We start from the raw sequence: 20,806 nt of genomic DNA, 5'->3' as shown, positions 1-20,806 counted from the left end.
GATAAATGTCTATCAGGGATGGTCTAGACAGTATTTGGTCCTGCCATGAGGGCAGGGGACTGGACTCGATGACCTCTCGAGGTCCCTTCCAGTCCTAGAGTCTATGAGTCTATGAGTCTATGAGACACTGCAGAGACGGCTGTGTGTGGTGTCCCTCAGCCCACAGGGTGGGGTGACTTGTTCCTTTAACCTGTCTAATTTATTCCTTATTTATTTATTAGTTGCTGTTTAATAAATCATATTTGCTCTGAAGTACATGTACAGTAGAACCTCAGCGTTACGGACACCTCGGGAATGGTGGTTGTCTGTAACTCTGAAATGGTCCGTAACCTGAAGATGTTACGGAATTCAGCCACTGCTGAATTGGGGCTGCAGCCATTGGGGGTGGAAGCATCCAGTGTGAGGAGAGTACCCTGGAGTGGGGACAGCTGAGCCCCTGACCTAAGTGACTATGAGAAGATTAAGGATGGATCCCCACCAGGATTTCTAGTCCGAGCCTTGTCAGGGTTACAAGGACAGTGGAAGAGGAGTCCTTGAGGTCAGGCAGGCCTCTGGGAAAACAGAGTGGGAATTAGTACTCAGATTCATTCATTAGTAAATTCAACCGGGGTCCATATAATCTGGTAAAGTTCCCCACAGAGGTGGGACCATCTCCTACTAACATATAGGTTATATCCTAACAAGGAATCTTCTATTATTAATGCTATCCCAGCCATGTTCTTTGCACTATTTTTTTAAAGGACTGGAAATTCCAAGCAGTAATGATATACATTGTATATATTTATATCTCTTAGAGACAGGATATTTTTAGGACAAAGAGAATAACAAGGATTCAAAAGAGCTGGTTGGGTCCCTTCTTCTTTCTTTCTTTCTTTCTTTCTTTGTCTCTCTCTGCATCTCTCTCTCTTTGCTTTTCTCTCTTTAGGTCTCTACATGACCTCAGTTGCAATAGAAGCTAATCATTACAATTTTTATTTCCCTTTCCAATGTACCTTAAGTTTATTGTCTTGCCTGCTGTGTGTTTCAGGTTTATCGCCATGGCAGAAAGATGTCTTGCTTCACAAATGTGTGAAGCTGCAATAAGCTACAACATGCCAGGTGTAAGCCAGTTCCCTGCCTCCACAGCGCTGATCCAGCCACCACCTTCCCAGGAGCAATTCTCAGCTCTTTCCCTCAGAAAAGCAGAGTGGGATCCCCAGGAGTAGCTGACATTGGAGGTGGTGATGGGGGCAGATGTGATGATAGAGGCTCATAACGTTCTGGAGGGTTATATGGTTACGGGGGTTCCTGTGATGATGGGAGATTATACAGTTATGGGGGCCTATACAGTTAGGATGGACTCTATGGTCATGGGGTCCATATGGTAGTGAGGGAATACAGGTTTAGGGGGATGGCGATGGGTATGATTACCAGATAGTAACTGTGAAAAAACGGGATGGCGTGAGGGTGCGGGGGGATAATAGGCGCCTATATAAAACAAAGTCCCAAAAAACAGTATTGTCACTTTAAAAATGGGACATCTGGTCATCCTAGCGATGGGGCCATTGTTATGTTAATGGAAGCTGTGGGCCATGTTAAACACAGCAGGTATATCCATGGGAACAGGAAGAACCAGGAAATGAGAGGCATGATACAGATTGACATCTGAGCTCATAGGCGAAACTTTGAGAAGTGGTGAGTACACTGAACTCAGTGTGAAATAATGAGCGAGCTGCATTTCATCAGCACCTCTGCAAAGATTCCTCATGTTTCCCATGTTAAACTCGATGGGTTTCCTCTATTGCTTCCCTAGCGATAGTTTTCTTCTGTTATCAGCACAATCGGCCTGATTCTCAACTACACGACAGTCAACATAAACAAAATGTCTCGCGGTCAACCAGCGGATTGCCCTGATGGGCCACAACCCGAAGGTTGCCCACCCCTGGGCTAGGTGATCTCCTATCTATGAATATGGACGATCTCTATCTGCCTTTTAACTTTCTAACAGCAGCTGCATAATGGAGAAGCTTTTCGAACTTCTGCTTTTATTGTGCTTTTTTTCAATTGAGAGAAGTACTTCCAAATGGTGGCAGATGGACTGGAGTGCCAAACTCTACAGCTGCAAGAAAGAACTCAGAGAACTGTGAGAAAGATACCATTTTGGAGCTGGGGATAGGATACGGCTCTCCATAAAATGATGGAAATCTAGTCTTCCTACTCTGCTTTCTTTCTTTATTCTCTATTCTGACAATTTCCTACTCCCCTTTATGTCTTATTCAAATATATACTACCTCATACTATTGGTCATCTGGTTTAATTGTTCTTCCATTCGTTATCTTTTCATATTACCAAAGGTTCATCCCACAGCATCTCATCCTTCACCAAGAATTCGCCATTTTCCTCTCTCCTGGGCTTCTTGCTGGGCTCACTCAACTGCATTGTCTTACAAGACGTCACTTTCTTGCCTGCCCATGGATGGAGAGGTAGTTTCTGGCAGAGTACAGGTTCCAAGACTTAACTCAAACCCTTTGTACAAAACAGCACTGCTTCCTTTCCCTCTCCACCATCCCTCCCCTTGACCAATCAGCAAATCTGCTCTAGGCAGCGCTTTGACAATCCTTTGATGACAGCCACATGTGCTACTGATGCCACCCATAACCACCAGCTGGCTCACACAATGTTAAGATGAAAGACAACTGAAGAGTGCAACATGCATATCACCCCCTGTGAGGCTGCAATTCATCCAAAGGAGGACTTACAAAGGCACTCAAGTTTGTGTAAGCAGAGTCAGGATGAGCTCTCCCCTGACCTCTGGTGGTGAATTATGGGAAGTGCGGAAAGAAGGCCAGGAAATGTGAACTCTCAAATATTTGCATGGGCACACCCAGCAAGGCAGCCTGGGATGGTTATTTTGACAGCTGGGCTCCCCAATTTCTTTGTTATTGGGGCAGGAGGAAAAGAAATGGGATGCCGCATTGTTTCCTACCTTTATTAAAAGGATTTGGCTACACTCAGACTCCGTGCTTGCGAGAGGGGAAGTATTGCCTCCTAGAGGCACTCAGGGGGGTGTGGTATGTAAGTGTCCCAGGTCACTCGGTGGGGACTCGAGCCGGTTATGCATTGTGTTATTGAAACGGAATCCCTGGATACTCAACCTGACCCTTGTTGCTGCCAACTCAGAGGGGCAGAAGGGTTACATTTGTTTGGTAACTAATTAGGACCTCTCCCACAAAGAGCATCTCAGAACCTCAAGGCAGTCCTAGGAACTGTATAAAAGTGTTCACGACTCAGCACTCTTTTACACATTTCTCTGGACTTCATCTCCTCGGTGATTCGGGTACGTCCAGCTTGACACAATTTCTTTCTAACCACACAGATATCACAGTAGGGCTTCTTTCAGTTTAAGACGGAGTCTTGCATGTACTCACTGTGATCTTTATCAGGGATCAGGGTGTTCTTCCTTAACTATCCTGTGTAATTATTCAGTTTCAAGGGCTGGTGGATTGATAGGAAACATATTTCCTGTTAACTGGATAAAGAATTAGGACATTTAAATCTTTTCAGTAACTTTAGAAAGTCCCTTAGCCATTTTTCACTTAGCTGGATTAGGAAAAAACTTTCCCAGGTTAGTCCAGAAAGGGTCAATTCGGTGGTCTTCTACTTGACTCTGAAGCAGCTATTACTCCTCAATACTGGAGAGAGAGAATGGATAAAGTTCTCAAGTGGTGTGATCCAATCTAGCAATTGCTATGTTCGCCTGAGCAGAAATACCCATTGAAGGTGCTTCTCCTCAGATGGTGTAATTTAGTGTAGCTGCAGGTCAGTGGACCTGAACCCATTTTAGCCCAGCTGAGGAGCTTGTCCTAAGTGATTTCTTTGGAGAAAAGCCAAATCTCTGTTTCTTCATCAGCAAGTTTTGGTGACTCCCAAGATCTGGAAACTCAAAGAGCCACCTTCTGACACCAGAATCGACTGGTTTGCAGGCAGAGGTTAAATCCTCAAAGGAAAGGATGTGATTACCATGATCCCAGAAATCTTCTCTTTGATAAATATCTAAAATAGATCCAGAATGCCAGGTGTCCATCATTATTCCAATCAGTGTTTTTCAGACAAAGGGACACAATGGGGCGAGTTGGCTGGGAAGTTTACTGTGAGTGGACAAGAGGTGTAGAAAGAGGATACAGGAACAAATAGATGACCACACCCATGCAGACTGAATGCACTCCTCCTCGCTCTCTCGGGCCCCATGCAAACCTCGCTACAGTTGTAACTGAGCTTTGAAGCCTTTCTTCCACCAGCACTTCTACCTTCTCTTACTCTAGTCCCTATTGTGTGTTGCAGGTTTACCTCCATCCCAGAAAGATGACTTTCTCCAGCCTGTGCTATCCAGAATGCGGGGTAGCCCAACCCAGTCCAGTTACTGACAGCTGCAACGAGCCATGCATTAGGCAGTGCCCTGACTCCGAAGTGGTGATCAAACCCTCACCGGTTGTTGTGACCCTCCCCGGACCAATTCTCAGTAATTTCCCTCAGCAGAGTGAAGTGGCAGCCATAGGAGCTCCTGTGGTTGGAGCTGGTTTGGGGGGCTCATTCTGTTTGGGGGGATTGTACGGCTATGGAGGCCATTACGGAGGATTGTATGGTTTAGGGAGATTAGGTGGTTACAGGGGCCTTTACGGTTATGGGGGATTATTGGGCTATGGGGGACACTGCGGTTACCCAGGCCTTTATGGTTTCGGCGGATTATGGGGATATGGGGGATGTGGCCGTAGGTCTCTTAGTGGATATTGTGGGCCATGTTAAAGCCAGCAGGAACATCCATGGAAGCAGGAAAAAACAGGAAATGACGGGCAAGATACAGATTCACCTCTGAGCTTTTGGGCATGGCTTTCAGAAGTGCTGGGCAAACGTGGCTCCAGCTGAACTCAGTGGGTGCTGTGTGTGCTCAGCACCTTGGGCTGACAGCCGTGCTGCATTTCTAATGTTACGCTTTATGACTCTTTCTGCAAATGCTTTCCCATCCATGTGCGGATTCTTTTATTTGCATGTGGACTCATTCTGAATTACACGTAGGCTGTTTACACTAACCCTGCAGTGTGAAGGAAACAGCGGCCTTAAGATAGGCATCATTTACTTTTATTATCACTTTAAGTCCCTTTTAGGCACCACATGTTCTATCCTTTCCATCAATATGTACCTTTAGCGGCTCACTTTGACCTTTGCGTGGCAGATGTCTAACAGAGAAACTGCTTAGTCCTCTGCTTCTATTTTCCTTTGTCTCATTTTCCACCAACTGGGATAAAACAAGGAACTTAAAATACTTTCAATGGGGACTTGTTTGTCAATCTCTGCAGCTGCAGTCAGAAGAACATACACCCCGTTGAGGTATGCAATTGGTCAGAGCCCTTCTTGAAACATTGGAAATGCATTCTTTCTGCTCTGTAGTATTTCTTCCTGTAACTGTGTATTACCAATTTCATTTGCATTAAAACTCTGCTGCATCATAATATCAGTCTTCTGGGTCTCCTTGTTCCTCCACACTTGCTTAAAAATGGTGTAGGGGGAAATTGCTCACTGTGGAGCTGGCACCACCGCACACTTCTCAAGTTGTAATTTTCAAAGCTCTGCAGTAACAGGAGAATCCAGCCCTTGGAGTGGTTGATAGCAGTCTGCAGCCCTGAGTACCAGGGTGGGGTTCCTCCTTGCATAACCTGTTTTAGCAAAAGAATCTTTTCTTGCAAAGACTTAGACAGGTTTTCAATTTAAGAAGATAAGTTTTTCCTTTGATTTCAAGAAGGCCAATCATCACATGGTTCACAATAAAAGTGAGAATCTTTGCAGGACAGCAACCCAGGCTTTCGTAAGGAAAAGAAAAGTGGCCTTCTGGAAAGCTAAGTACTGTGTCCACTGGATCCCCTTTGTCCACATGTTTGTTGACCCCTTCAAAGAACTCTAATAGATTAGTAAGACACGATTTCCCTTTACAGAAACCATGTTGACTTTTGCCCAACAATTTATGTTCTTCTAGATGTCTGATAATTTTATTCTTTACTATTGTTTCAACAAATTTGCCCTGTACTGACATGAGACTTACCGGTCTGTAATTGCCAGGATCACTTCTAGAGCCCTTATTAAATATTGGCATTACATTAGCTATCTTCCAGTCACTGGGTACAGAAGCCGATTTAAAGAAAAGGTTACCAACCCTAGTTAATAGTTCCACAACTTCACATTTGAACTTCACAGAACTCTTGGGTGAATGCCATCTGGTCCCAGTGACTTGTTACTAAGTTTATCAATTAATTCCAAAACCTCCTCTAGTGACACTTCAGTCTGTGACAGTTCCTGAGCTTTGTCACCTAGAAAGGCCGGCTCAGGTTTGGGAATCTCTCTAAGATCCTCAGCCATGAAGACTGAAGCAAAGAATTTGTTTAGTTTCTCCGCAATGACTTTATCATCTTCAAGCTCTCGATCATCCAGGGGCCCCACTGGTTGTTTAGCAGGCTTCCTGCTTCTGATGTACTTAAAAAACATTTTTGTTATTACCTTTGGAGTTTTTGGCCTCAAACTCCTCTTTGGCATTCCTTATTACATTTTTACTCATAATTTGGCAGTGTTCATGCTCCTTTCTATTTACCTCATTAAGATTTGACTTCTACTTTTTAAAAGATGCCTTTTTCTCTCTAACTGCTTCTTTTACATGGTCGTTAAGCCATGGTGGCTCTTTTTTAGTTCTTTCACTGTGTTTCTTAATTTGGGGTATATATTTAAGTTGGGCCTCTATTATGGTGTCTTTAAATAGCATCCATGAAGCTTTCAGGTATTTCACTTTAGTCACTATATGCAGTGATCCTTGGGTCTGTGAAGCATCCGGTGTGAAGAGAGCAGCCCGGTGTGAGGACACCCTGTCCCTGTCCTAAGTGTCCATGACAAGACTGCGGGTTGAGTCCCTCGGGAATTCTGGGCTCACCATTGTCGTGGTTACAAGGTGTCAGGGTTCCCTCCCATCTCTTAACTCCAAGGTACAGATGTGGGGACCTGCATGAAAGACCCGCTAAGCTTATATTCCACCAGCTTAGGTTAAAAGGCTCTTACATAAATTAAGTTGTCCTGGGATAAAAGGGAAGGTCCTTTCCTGGATTCAGAACTGGTTAAAAGACAGGGAACAAAGGGTAGGAATTAATGGTAAATTCTCCGAATGGAGAGGGGTAACGAGTGGTGTTCCCCAAGGGTCTGTCCTAGGACCAGCCCTATTCAACTTATTCATAAATGATCTGGAGAAAGGGGTAAAGAGTGAGGTGGCAAAGTTTGCAGATGCTACTAAAGTGCTCAAGATAGCTAGGTCCAAAGCAGAGTGTGAAGAACTTCACAAAGATCTCCCCAAACTAGGTGACTGGGCAACAAACTGGCAAATGAAATGTAATGTGGCTAAATGCAAAGTAATGCACATTGGAAAAAGTCACCCCAACTATACATACAATATGATGGGGGCTAATTTAGCTACAACAAATCATGAAAAAGATCTTGGAGTCATCGTGGATAGTTCTCTGAAGACATCCCCCTGGTGTGCAGAGATGGTTAAAAAAGCCAACAGGATGTTAGGAATAATTAAAGAGGGGATAGAGAATAAGATGGAGAATATATTATTTCCCTTCTATAAATCGATGGTACGCCCACATCTTGAATACTGCGTATAGATGTGGTCTCCTCATCTCAAAAAAGATACAATGGCACTCGAGAAGGTTGAGAGAAGGGCAACTAAAAGGATTAGGGGTTTGGAACGGGTCTGTAAGGGTGCTGACTCATTCCTGCGGCACATCCTGCTGGTCTCTCAGGGAATTAGCTCATTCCAGTTCTGGAGTGCCCTCTTCAGGCCTCTCAGTGATCCGCCTGCCCTCTGGCCCCATGTCCCTCCCAGGACCCCGGTGCCCTGTTATCTGCGGTGCTGCCCCTGAGCACTACCCCCTTTCTCTCAGGGTCTCCCCACCCACTATCCCCACCTCACCTCAGTATCAGGCTACTTCCAGTCATCGTCTAGCCCCATGCCCTGGGGCAGACTGCAGTATCAGCCACTCATCAGTGGCAAGGTGGGGTTTGGACCTGCTGCCTTGGCCTACACCTGGGCTGCCTTCTGCAACCCCCAGTACTTGTTGCCCTTGTGCTAGGCCACAGTCTAGGACTTTCCAAGCTGCAGCTTCCCAACTCCTCTGCCTTGCCCCAGCCCTGCTCCACTCAGGTACCCTGTCTCTAGCTCCCTGCAAGCAGGCCCTTCTCCTTCTACAGGCAGAGGCAGACTGGCTGGGCCTCTGGCTCACAGCCTTTTCTAGGGGCCAGCTGGGCCTGACTGGGGCATGGCCCCAGCTGAGCCTACTTTCCCCCAATCAGCCCAGGCTTTTAGAGCTGCAGCCCTCTGCAGGGCTGCTTTTCAACCCCTCAAGGCAGGAGCGGGTAACCACCCTGCCGCAGGGTCCCATGTGAGGAGAGCTTAAAGAGGCTAGGACTTTTCAGCTTGGAAAAGAGGAGACTGAAAGGGGATATGATAGAGGTGTATAAAATCATGAGTGACATGGAGAAAGTAGATAAGGAAAAGTTATTTACTTATTCCCATAGTACAAAAACTAGGGGCCAGCAAATGAAATTAATGAGCAGCAGGTTTAAAAGAAATAAAAGGAAGTTCTTCTTCACACAGTGCCCAGTCAACTTGTGGAACTCCTTGCCTGAGGAGGTTGTGAAGGCCAGGACTATAACAGGGTTTAAAAGAGAACTGGATAACCTACATGAATTTAAGTCCATTAATGGCTATTAGGCAGGATGGATAAGGAATGGTGTCCCTAGCCTCTGTTTGTCAGAGGGTAGGGATGGATGGCAGGAGAGAGATCACTTGATCATTACCTGTGAGGTACACTCCCTCTGGGGCACCTGGCATTGGCCACTGTCAGTAGAGGATACTGGGCTAGATGGACCTTTGGTCTTACCCAGTACGGCCGTTCTTATGTTCATGTTCTTAACCAAATAGGTAACCAAGGTGAGCACACACCAGACCTTTGGGGTTTTAGGGCAGATTCTTAAAAACAGAACTTGATTATAAAGAAAAAAGTAAAAGAAGCACCTCTGTAAAATCAGGATGGAAGGTAATTTTACAGGGTGATAAGATTTAAAACACAGAGGATTCCCCTCTAGACAAAACTTGAAAGTGACCAAAAAAAACAGGAATAAACCTCCCTCTTAGCACAGTGAAAATTCACAAGCTAAAACAAAAGATAATCTAATGCATTTCCTTGCTATTACTTACTATTTCAATAATATCAGATGTATCATTTCAGTAGGAGCTGGCTTCCTTGCTTGGTCTCTCTCTTTGTCTCAGAGAGAACAACACCACACACAGCACAAAGCAAAAACCTTCCCTCTCAGATTTGAAAGTATCTTCTCCCCTTACCGGTCCTTTTGGTCAAGCATCAAGCAGGTTATTTGAGTTTCTTAACCCTTTACAGGTAAAGGAGGGATTTTATGCTACCCTTAGCTGTGTGTTCATGACACAAGGTCTCTGCCACACAGGAGAGTGGAAGGGGAGCCCTCAAGGTCAGGCAGCCGCTGGATAAAGGGAGTGGGAGCGATGACTCAGATTCTCAGCTAGGCAATTCCACTGGGGGAGCTTATCAACCAGGAAAGTTCCCCATGATCTTGAGACCATCCCCTACTCATATAGAGGTTACATCCTACCAAGGAAACTAACATTATTAATGCTATCCCAGCCATCTTCTTAGAGACAGGATAATTTTTGGGACAAAGAGAGTAACAAGAATTCAAAAGAGCTCGTTAGGTCCCTCAATCCTTCTTTCTTCCTTTCTTTCAAGACATCTTGCTTCACAAACACGTGCAGTGACATTCCACATACCTTACACAACAGCTGTAACAAGCCAGACATAAGGCAGTGCGCTGACTCTACAGTGCTGATCCAATCGCCACTGTCATGTCCTTCCCAAAAGCAATTCTCAGCTCTTTCCCTCAGGAAAGCAGAGTGGAATCTTAGAGTGCTGCTGACAGTCTAGGTGGCGATGGGGGCACATGTGCTGATAGAGGTTTCTAATGTTATGGAGGATTATATTGTAACCGGTGTGCCAGTGGTTATGAGAGATTATAGTGTTATGGTGGCCAATACGGTTAGGACGACCTCCATAGTCACAGGGGCCTATATGGTTGTTGGGGAAAACAGGGCTGGGGGGATTGGGATGGGGTCATCGGGACCTAAATGGAAATTGTAAACCACGTTGCGCTCACCAGGCATCTCCATGGGAACAGGAAGAAGCAGGAAATGAACAGCAGGATACAGATTCACATCTGACCCCGTAGGCCTGGCTTTGAGAAGCATTGAGTGCACCAAACTCCATGTGAAATAATGAGAGAGCTGCATTTCATCAGCACCTCTGCAAACATTCCTCATGTTTGCCATGTTACCCTTGATCGGTTTCGTCTAATGCCTTCCTGGTTATGGGTTTCCTCTGTTATCACCCCACCGGGCCTGATTCTCAACTACACAATGGGTATTACACCACACTGTAAAGTGCAAATGAGGCAGGGGCCATAAGGTGGATGTTACCTACATCTACCATGACTTGAGTGAGTGCCTCTTTCCCATGCCAGAGCACTGTCAAAAGGCTTTAGTGTCAATGAGAATTCAGCCTGGTGATCTCCTCTCCATGGATATGGACCGTTTCTTTCTGCCTTTTGACTTTCTAACAGCAGCTGCATAAAGTTAATGCAAAGGAGGTGTCAAGCAGACACACTGACTTTTATTTTTGAAACTGGGTTCTTTTGAAGACTTGCGTGTGTTTGGGGGAACTGAATGGGAAGAGGAAGGGGAAGGGGAAGCGGAAGGGGGGCCAGGAACCACTATGGGTCAGGTCCACTGTTTATGTGGGCCTGACTCCCCGCCCCTCCTCTTACCCATGAGGCTCTACCCTCGTCTGGGCCAGAAGCAGGAGCAGGGTCAGAGTAAGAAGCACACAGGCAGCTGTGGGGAACCTTGAGCCCACCATCTGCCATGGATGGGGTGCGGGATTCGGGGCTACAGGCTGGGGTCTGCTTTCAAGCCCCCCAACTCCGGCAGATGGGGGTGATGGGCTCCCTGTTCTGGCTCCAGCTTTGGTTTGGCCAGGGGGGCGGGGCTTTGGGGAATAGGAGGGGCAGGAGTGGGACCACATTGGGGATGGGTCCTCGTAGCCCTTCCACTATTAGGAAGAGTCTGTTACAGTTGGCCTACAGTGAAGTATGTGATCTTGTGGCCACTTTTCTTTTCCTTATGAAAACCTGCAAAGACTCTCAGAGACTCTTAACACAAACCATATGATTGATCTTCTTGAAACTAAAGGGAACGTAAATGAAGAGAAAATGTGTCACTAAGTCTTTGGAGGAAAAGATTCTATCTACCAGGGCTTTGAAAATTACCACTGCAGAAGTGCCAGCGGCACAAGGAGGAATTTCATCCAACACGATTTTTAAGCAAGGAGGGAGGAACAAGGAGAACCAGAAGACTGATATTATGATGCAACAGAGTTTTTAATGCAAATGAAATTAGCAGTACACAGTTACAGAAAGAAATAATACAGAGCAGAAAGCATATATTTCCAGTGTTTCAAGAGTTGTGACCCATCACATGCCTCAGTGGATCTCATTTCAGACACGATGATCTGTTTGCTTTGCTGCAGCTGCAGAGATTGAGAAAGAAGTCCCCTTTGTAACCATTATAAGATCTTTATCTTATTCCAGTTGGTGGGAAATGAGACGAAGCAAAATAGACTATGCAGCCTTTCCATTAGACATCTGGCCAGAGCAAAGATCAAAGTGAGGCACTAAAGGTACATACTGATGGAAAGGTAGAAAATGTGGTGCCTAAAAGGGACTTAAAGTGATACTAAACATAAATGCTGCCTATTTGAAGGCTGCTGTTCCTTCACCCTGCGGGGTCAGTGTAAACAGCCTGCGTGTAATTCAGAATGAGTCCACATGTGAAAGAGAGAATCAGCACACGGATGGGAAAGCCTTGGCAGAAAGAGTCCTAAAGCATAACATTGGAAATGCAGCATAGCTGTGAGGCCAAGGTGCTGAGCACACAGAGCTCCCACTGGGTTCAGCTGGAGCCCTGTTTGCCCAGCACTTCTGAAAGCCGTGCCCATAGGCTCAGGGGTGAATCTGTATCTTGCTGTTCAATTTCTGGTTCTTCCTTCTTTTATGGGTGTTCCTGCTGGGTTTAACATGGCCCACAATATCCACCAAGAGACCTACGGCCATATCCCCCAAACCCCCATAATCCCCCGGAACCATAAAGGCCCGGGTAACCGCAGTGTCCCCCATAACCCAATAATCCCCCATAACCGTAAACACCTGGGTAACCAGAGTATCCCCCATGGCCCAATAATCCCCCATAACCATAATGGCCACTATAACCACCTAACCTCCCTAAACCATACAGCCCTCCGTAAAGGCCTCCATGGCCGCGCAATCCCCCCCAACCAAATGAGCCCCCCAAACCGGCTCCCACCACAGGTGCTCCTACGGCTGCTACTTCACTCTGCTGAGGGAAATTGCTGAGAATTGGTCCGGGGATGGTCACAACAACAGGTGAGGGTATGATCACCACTTCAGAGTCAGGGCACTGCCTAACGCATGGCTCGTTGGAGCTGCCAGTAACTGGACTAGGCCGGGCCACCCCGCATTCTGGATAGTACAGGCTGGAGACAGTCATCTTTCTGGGGTGGAGGTAAACCTGCAACACACAAGAGGGATGAGAGTAAAGAGAAGGTAGAAGTGCTGGTGGAAGAAAGGATTCAAAGCTCGGTTACAATGGTAGTGAGGTCAGCATGGGGCCAGAGAGAGAGAGGAGGAGTGGAGTTAGTTTCTTTGTATTTGTTCCTATTTGGTCTTTCTACCTCTCTTGTCCATTTGTCCACTTGCAGTAAGCGTCCCTCCCAACCGGTCCCTTTGAGCCCCTCTCAATGACTTTGTCTGTAAAACACAGACTGGAATAATAGAGACATGAAATTACATCTCAGGAGAAGCAGCTTCAATGGGTATTTATGTTCAGGAGAACATAGGAATTACTCAACCGGAGCACTCCACTTGTCAACTTCATCTGTCTCTTGTCTCCAGTACTGAGGAGTAACAGCTGCTACAGAATAAAGTAGAAGACTACTGAATTGGACCTTTCTGGACTAACCTAGGAAAGTTTCTTCCAAATCCACCTAAGTGAAAAAAGGTTAAGGGACTTTCTAAAGTTACTGAAAAGATTTCAGTGCCCTAAATCTATTTCCAGTTAATAGGTAATATGTTTCCCAATTGTTCTTCAAGTCTCTCCTTTAGCTTAAGCTCATGAATCCACCAGCGCCTGCAACTTACTAATGACACAAGATAGTTATGGAAGATCTCTGTGATCCCTGATAAAAATCACAGCGAGAACATGCAAGATTCCATCTTAATTGAAAAGAGGCCCTACTGTGATATTTCTGGGGTTAGAAAGAGATTGAGTGGAATTGGACTTACCCAGTTCACCAAGGAGATGAAGTCCAGAGAAGTGTTTAGAAGAGTGCTGTGTGGTGAGCACTTTTATACAGTTCCTAGGACTGCTTGTACGATCTGTGATGGTGTTTGTGGAGGAGGTCCTAATTAGTTACCAAACAAACTTGATTGCCTTCATAAATCCTCTTTTTGATGGAGCTGTTTTCCTCAGCGTTGGTGATTATTGGGCTAATCTCAGCCTCAGAGGGTGTGACATGCGTGTTGCACTCTTCAGTTGTCTTTCATCTTAAAATTTTTTAGGCCAACTGCGTTTCTTTTTTCATTCCAATGACTTTATTGTTGCTGCAATGAGAATGAAGGTCAAGGTGATTCTGAGCGGCATCAGTAGCACAAGTGGGTGTCATGCAAGGAATCCAGTTTGGTCCTTTCAATTCATGCTGGTCATGGTTAGGGGCATTGGGCAGTTCATTCTAAATGTTTCATTTTTCTCCATTCTCACCACTTCTGTTCCTAGCAGGTCAGATCCAATCCCCTTTGAATCAATGGGAATCATTCAATTGCCTCCAGTATATTTTCTGTCAGGACTCTAAGTCCGAAATTCACTCTTTGCCAGGGGGATAGTACAATGCCTATGAACAACAGGTGCCACAGGACTCTCCCTCTGAACAATGTTTGGTCCCATTTTAAACTTTCAAACTCGGTCTTAGCAGGGGCTTACGCCCTCACAGATTTTAATAAATACCAAATTCAAAACTACATTTGAATGAATATGAAATAGACCCAAAATGTGTGGCTTTAAATCATGACCTGATTAAGGGAATGACATGAAAGACCTTGGCCTATATTTTGTGTAAAGTGACTGTGTGACTCATTACAGAGGTGTCTAATCCCCACAACAATATATTGATATTCTAGGAACACAACCCTTTGCATGTGTGAAACACCAATGAGTGTTTGTGAGGGGCTTTGAAATCTTGAGTTCTGAGAATGCTGAAGAACTTCCAGCCTTAACAACCTCACTCTGTCTGTTTGATAGGCCTACAGAAAGAGATACATTGAGGTGACGGTCAGACACAAGGGTCAGTTGCAGAAACAGAAATACAGCCCAGTATTTCTGACGCATCCTTCCACAGGCTGAGCTCTAGGCTGATCCCGGTTATAGCATGTTACAAGACAAGGTTAGTAACATGTCTGATTAAAAAATGTTTGCATCCTTGGATTTCAGCGTCAGGAATAAAAACCTGGCTAATATTGTGATCCACTTGAATGGTGGCTTTTTTATACTTGAGGATAATACTTCTCCAAAGGAATTACAAGTCTATCAATTTTCCAAAGGCGCAGTAACCTTGTAAATATTAAGTTGGGGTTTATTTTTGACTCTGCCAATAGCTCCCAGTCTGACCTTCACCTGAATGTGCCTCGATTTACCTCTGTAGCAAAAGCTATAATTGTAACTTTCAGGGTGGATTGTCTGAGGTTTCCTCTGATCTAAGCATTTCAAAGCACTTTTTACTGAGATTAGATCTTCCAACACTGAAGATTAGATTCACTTTAAATATGCATTTCAAGGTCACAAATATCATTCCAGTGCTCAGTCTGTGTTTCCCAGCCTTTGAAATTGGGGCTCTTTGATTTTTGTTCCATGGAACTTTGCATTTTCTTTTTATATATATTTTAAAGTTTAAGGGATGGGGTGGGATAGCTCAGTGGTTTGAGCTTTGGCCTGCTAAATCCAGCATTGTTAGTTCCCTCCTTGAGGGGGCCACTTAGAAATCTGGGGTAAAATCAGCACTTGATTCTGCTTGTGAAGACAGGGGGCTGGACTCAATGATCCTTTGGGGTCCCTTCCAGCTCTCTGGCCATGTTAAAGCCAGCAGGAACATCCATGGAAGCAGATCTTTATTATTCTCATTCAGAAAGAAGGAAATGTTGAAGAGATATACTACTCTGTACTTCATTCCACAAACCTGGAAGAATTCATTACCATTCTGTCACTGTGACCCATCAGAGAGATGTGATTCCAAGGACACAAAAAGTAGTGCACAGAGTGTACTTGTGGAGGACGGGATAGCGGGTTCCTGACTCCCTCATTGGCCTGCCTGCCCTGTCATAATCAGGCTGACCTGCAGTGGTGGACTATTGCCATTGCCCCTGGGGACTACCAGTCTCAGGATCCTGATTTCTCATTGCCCCTTCACCATTCATTTGGTACTGGGAGAGGGCCATGAAACCCCCCTCACTGAGCTTCAGAAAGGGGCCAACAGAACCCTGACATCTCCTGACAAATGAGTTCAGTCCAGTATTGCAAGGCGGTGCTTTGGTTTGTAATCCTTCGTGAGTCATCAACACTTGCTGATTAATTTTAAAAATGGCTTTTTAAATCAAAACAAAACACAAACCCCCACCTCCTACCCTGGTGTGAATCTGCTCTCATCCACTGGCTTCACTGCAGCTACACTAAATTGGACAAGATGAGGATCTGCAGCTAGATTCACTTCTGAACGTGAGAACATAGCAATTACCATGCGGGAAGGGACAAGTGGCCCATCTAATGTAGTACCTTGTCTCATTAGTATCACCCACTGGCTACTAGAGAAAGAAACAGAAGAACAATGAATTAGCCCTTTATGGAGGAAACTTAGGGAATTTCTTCCTAAGCCGTTTATCAAAAATTGGGGTGAGATTTTTCGGAAATCCTTAAGGGATTTGAATACCCAAGATCCAACTAAAATCAATAGGCTCCAATGTCACAACTGCATGTCTTTGTCTGACAATCCAGGCCTTAACTTCTAAACTATGGAGAAACCAACACCTGCAACTCTATAACAGAAAAATAATTGAAAAAAACTCAAACCCTTCCCATTGTTATGAATCACAGACTGTCTGTGCAAGATTCAGTCCTAAATTAAATTCAGTTCAGTCCCTACCACATGGTCTGAATGGTTATGGAGAGAGTGAGTTCAACAGGACTTCTGAAGTTCTCATCGGAGAACTAGATCAAGCTGTTAGAAGGCCCCCGAGTCAGGAGTGTTTTTAGACAGTTTTTTAGGCTGCGGGAGCCCTTGAGAGGCCCTTTTGTTCCTGAAGGCCCAATTAGTTAAAAATCAAACTTTGAGTAACTCCTTCAACTGATGTAATTCTTTTCCATCTGTGTTTTGGAGGATCATTTTCTCGCTAACTCCACATAGTATGGGAGGCATATTAAACCTCTCAGCTCTTTTTCCTTTGAAAATGTTATGAGCCAGCTGCATTCCTGCGATCATTCTCCTGACTTTACTGATGCTGCATTAGGCTATTCCGAAGCCGTGAATGGGAACTGTCCGATGCAGTTCAGGAGCAGTGATGAGCATGCGGTGAGTAAATCACTAGGACTGAGTTTATTGCTGACTCGGCCACTTGCTCCCTGTGTAACCTTCACCTCAATGTGCTTGTCCACCTCCACAGGAACCAGATCTCATAGTGATATTATGCTCCATGATCACAGACTCCCTCAAATCAAAGGACTTCAAAGCACTGCAGGCTCATTAATGTTGTGTGTGCGCACAGGGTTCTATTATTTTAATAACAGGGTTTTTTTGTGGGAATAGATGTCCCCAAATTATGGATTAGGATTCAAGGATTCTAACAATAATTTTTTTGGTGGCCTTTGACAAACCCTTCTCTCGGTCTCTACCTCCCAGAGCTCTTCACTCAGAGCCTGTCCTGGGGAGGGTTGGTTGGGAACTCACTGGCTACTTGCAGAGTCCCAGGCTCCTGCTTTCCCATCCAGGTAGGAGCGACCCGTAGAGCAAATAAGGCAGCGGTCACACATGTCCCCAGAGATGATGCCCTGAGCCTCCAAGGAGACAGAGACACTCTAAGCTAGGCTAGATGAAGTGCATTCCTGCAAGCTGATGGAACTGTTCCCTTTTACACTGCTTCAGTGTCTACCTTTAAACTTCAAAATATATATAAAAGGAAAATGAGAAGATACAAGGAATGAAAATCAAAAAGCCCCAATCTGGAAGGCTGAGAATCCCAAACTGAGCACTGGAGTGACACCTGAGACCTTGACATGCATTTTTAAAGTGAATCTAATCTTCAGTGTGGGAACATTTAATCCCAGTCAAAAGTTATTACTACTTTAGTCATTCATCTCTTTGGCTGTATAACACTTGATGAGCGTTTGTGAAGCACTTTGACATGCTTAGATCAGAGAAAGCCTCAGGCAACCCACCCTGAATGTTATAATTATACCTGTTTGCCATGGAGGTCAAGGGAGGCACATTCCGGTGAAAGTCAGACAGGGAGCGATTGACAAATGCTTCAGAGGTTTAGCCACAAAACCGTACACAGACAGTCACTAGTGCAGAGATAGCCTTAGAGTAAAGTAATCATGGCAGTTTTCACATCTCAAGTCAAGATGTCTGATGCAAAAGCTCTTAGAAAAATCACCACTCAGTCTGGCTTGTCGCCTGGCTCTCTGGGAGGAGACGGCAGAGACAGCTACTTTAACTTGGCAAAGATTCCCGAGGAGAAAATCAATGTTGAAACTACCTTTTCCTTACAGCAGTGTAAGTTGTTTGAACTCCCCCCTTCCCCAACCAGGACATCCTCTCTCACACACACACACAGCCCGTGCTGCGCAGCCCCAGGACTCCTGCTCCTTGGCAGGGGACAGAGGAATGGACAGACATGGAGGCAGACTGATTTTTACTTTGCTGTTTTAGAAATCTGCATTAGAAGCCCAGGCACAGACCCTTTCACTGTGTTTCCTCGGACGTCAATGAAAACGTTGAGTTGAAACTCTGGCCACTGCAGGCTGCAGCAGAGGAGGCTGTACACATGGGAGGTATGTTGGAAGGGTTCGGTATGAGCACAGGAACCACAGTGGTGTGGCTTCAGCAATGCGCGCTGCACACGCAGACAGAGAGCAATGGATTGCACGTTTTCCATCAATGAAAAATAAGTGCACATTACTGCAATTATCTTGTTCGTAACACGGAAATTTAGCCACACAAAGAGAGAGGAGGATATGGGTGGGGAGGCTGGCCACCGTTGTAACTTACCAGCCGGGGTTATGGTTCCTGCAAAGGCATCAGTCTCTCCAGAGGATATTCATCCATAACCTGGATCTCTGGGTAAACGTGAAGAACCACCTCCTCTGTGTCTGCCTGGGCTCCTCCGTGGTCCCTCCTGCATCACTGACCTGTTGGACAATAAGTCTGGCTGGGTTTAGCTCAAGTCCTCCAAGACCAGCTTCCTTGGCCTTCCTGTACAGGAGCCTCAAGTGCTTCATCGGCTCCATGCACGAACACCCTGCAGATAATAAACCCCATTAGTTGGGACCACTCATGTCAAACACTAACCTGTATCTCCTGAACCCTATTGGATGCTTCCAGATACTTCACTAACGTGAGAGTAAGTTTGAGACAGGCTCATTCTGGAATTTTTATATTTTGTTTTCATGATTTCGGGAGGAACTTTTGGGTGAAACATCTTCTCATCTAAGTGTGAACAACGATCAATCATTGAGAGTCTTGCAATGTGCCTCAACTCCCTTTATTTGTAGTTGTCTCAGTGGTGAGTGTGATGAACTGGGACTGTTCTTAATGTGGGCTGTGAATGCTCAGTGGGGTGTGTTGGCCTGGGAGGACGGTCTGCATTGGGGGATGGGAGACTGGCATTGAGGAAAGATACCTGAGCATGTAACATGAGAACCCAAGAAGGGGTCAGAGACCAGGTGACACCTCTGCCCCAGAAGCTAAACAAAGGCTGGGAGAGGAGACGCTGGGGGCAGAGAAGGAGTTTTTCAGGAGGTGGCTGGGGAATGGAGGGAAGTGCAGACAGGGCTCTGATTCCCCAGTGGGGCTGTTGTGCCCCTGGGACCTCAAAATGGACCTAATTGGGGAAGATCCTGTTGTCTGTGCCCACAAGACCTGTCTTGGACTGTGTTCCTGTCATCTAAATAAACCTTCTGCTTTACTGCCTGGCTGAGAGTCATGGTGAATCGCAAGAAGCCGGGGGTGTAGGGCCCTGTGTCCCCCTACACCCCGTGACAGTGAGTATTTACACTTCAGCAGAATTAAATTCTCTTCTACCAAAATTTCTCCCACCTTGAATTGTAAACTGAAATTTTGATTCCTACACTGCACATGAACAAGCTTGAAATGTACACACTTGTAATTCCTTTGGACCTTTTTTACCCTCATATATAAAGAAGGCCATGTTACAGCGATAACTACCCTGTACTTTGTTTCACAAACCTGGAGGAATTCATTACCATTGTGTTACTGTGACCCTATAAAGAGATGTCATTCCAAGGAGAGGAAAAAAAGCACACACAGTGCACTTGGAGACTGCATTGCCGTGGGTGCTATGACTTAAAACAAGTTTTTTAAGCTTTAATTCCAACTTTATATTTACAACGCTACTGTACTCCTGGAAAATTGACAGACTTGTAATTCCTTTGGAGCAGTATTAACCTCAGCTATAAGGAAGCCACAGTTAAAGTGGATCACAACATTGCTAGTTTTTTATTGTTGATCTTTAGATCCAAGGATGCAAACATTTTGTAACCAGACATGTTACTAACCTTGTCTTGTAATGCAGTATAACAGAGATAAGCCTAGAGCTCAGCCTCTGGTAGGAGAAGTCAAAAGTATTGGGTTGTATTTCTGTTTCTGCAACTGACCCCAGGTGCCCTTCACCTCAACCTGCCTCTTTTTCTAGGCCTATCAGACAGACAGAGTAAGGATGGTAAGGCTGGAAGTTCTTCAGTATCCTCAAAACTCAAGATTTCAAAGCCCCTCACAAACACTCCTTAGTGTTTCACACATGAAAAGGGTCATGTTCTTATAACATTAATCCATTGTTGTGGGGATTACACACCTCTGCACTGAGTCACACAGTGCAGTCACTTTACACAAAATGGAGGCCAAGGTCTCGAGTGTCATTCCCTTAACCAGGTCATGATTGAAGGCCACACAACTTGGGGCTATTTCATTTTTATTCATGTGTAGTTTTGAATTTGGTATTTTTTAAAATCTGTAATGGCTTACCTCCCTGCTAAAACCGAGTTTCAAAGTTTAAAATGGGACTAACATTGTTCATAGCCATCATACTATCCCTCTGCTAAAGGGAAAATTTCATACTTAAAGTCCTGACAGGAAACATACTGGAGGCAACGGAATGATTCCCATTCAATCAAAGGGAACTGGATCTGAATTGCTCGGAATGGAGGTATATAGAATGGAGAAAAATGGCTCCCTGCTTCCTAGCAAATTTAGAATGAACTCCCTCATGTCCCTAATCACCACCAGCATGAATTGAAAGA

General features: G+C 45.2%; 3 protein-coding genes across 9 annotated transcripts in view; 2 read left to right on the top strand and 1 right to left on the bottom strand.

Moving 5' to 3' along the window:
- Positions 1 to 20,806, top strand: part of LOC127032899 (claw keratin-like) — a 196,501-nt gene that overhangs the window by 1,207 nt on the left and 174,488 nt on the right. Inside the window, exons 1-2 of one of the 7 annotated variants that reach the window (XM_050920539.1) lie at positions 125 to 167; positions 1,028 to 1,098. The gene's annotated coding sequence lies outside the window, so the exon portion shown is untranslated. Of the gene's footprint in view, positions 1 to 124; positions 669 to 976; positions 1,218 to 1,482; positions 1,931 to 2,454; positions 2,757 to 20,806 lie in introns of those variants that run through there. The other 6 variants (XM_050920530.1, XM_050920505.1, XR_007768966.1 and 3 more) reach the window with 6 other exon arrangements.
- Positions 2,247 to 5,486, top strand: LOC127032763 (claw keratin-like). Its single transcript, XM_050920321.1, has 2 exons — positions 2,247 to 2,462; positions 4,321 to 5,486. The coding sequence occupies exons 1-2, from the start codon at positions 2,247 to 2,249 to the stop codon at positions 4,780 to 4,782; spliced, it is 678 nt and encodes a 225-aa protein (XP_050776278.1). The 3' UTR covers positions 4,783 to 5,486.
- Positions 12,227 to 12,739, bottom strand: LOC127032940 (claw keratin-like). The gene has a single exon (XM_050920601.1). It carries the CDS (start codon positions 12,719 to 12,721, stop codon positions 12,227 to 12,229), a length of 495 nt encoding a protein of 164 aa, XP_050776558.1. The 5' UTR covers positions 12,722 to 12,739.

The sequence above is a fragment of the Gopherus flavomarginatus genome, chromosome 1 (genome assembly GCF_025201925.1).
Source record: "Gopherus flavomarginatus isolate rGopFla2 chromosome 1, rGopFla2.mat.asm, whole genome shotgun sequence".
In the NCBI taxonomy this organism is placed as follows: domain Eukaryota; kingdom Metazoa; phylum Chordata; order Testudines; family Testudinidae; genus Gopherus; species Gopherus flavomarginatus.
The sequence above is the reverse complement of the archived record's forward strand: the minus strand, read 5'-3'. Positions and strand labels throughout refer to the sequence as shown.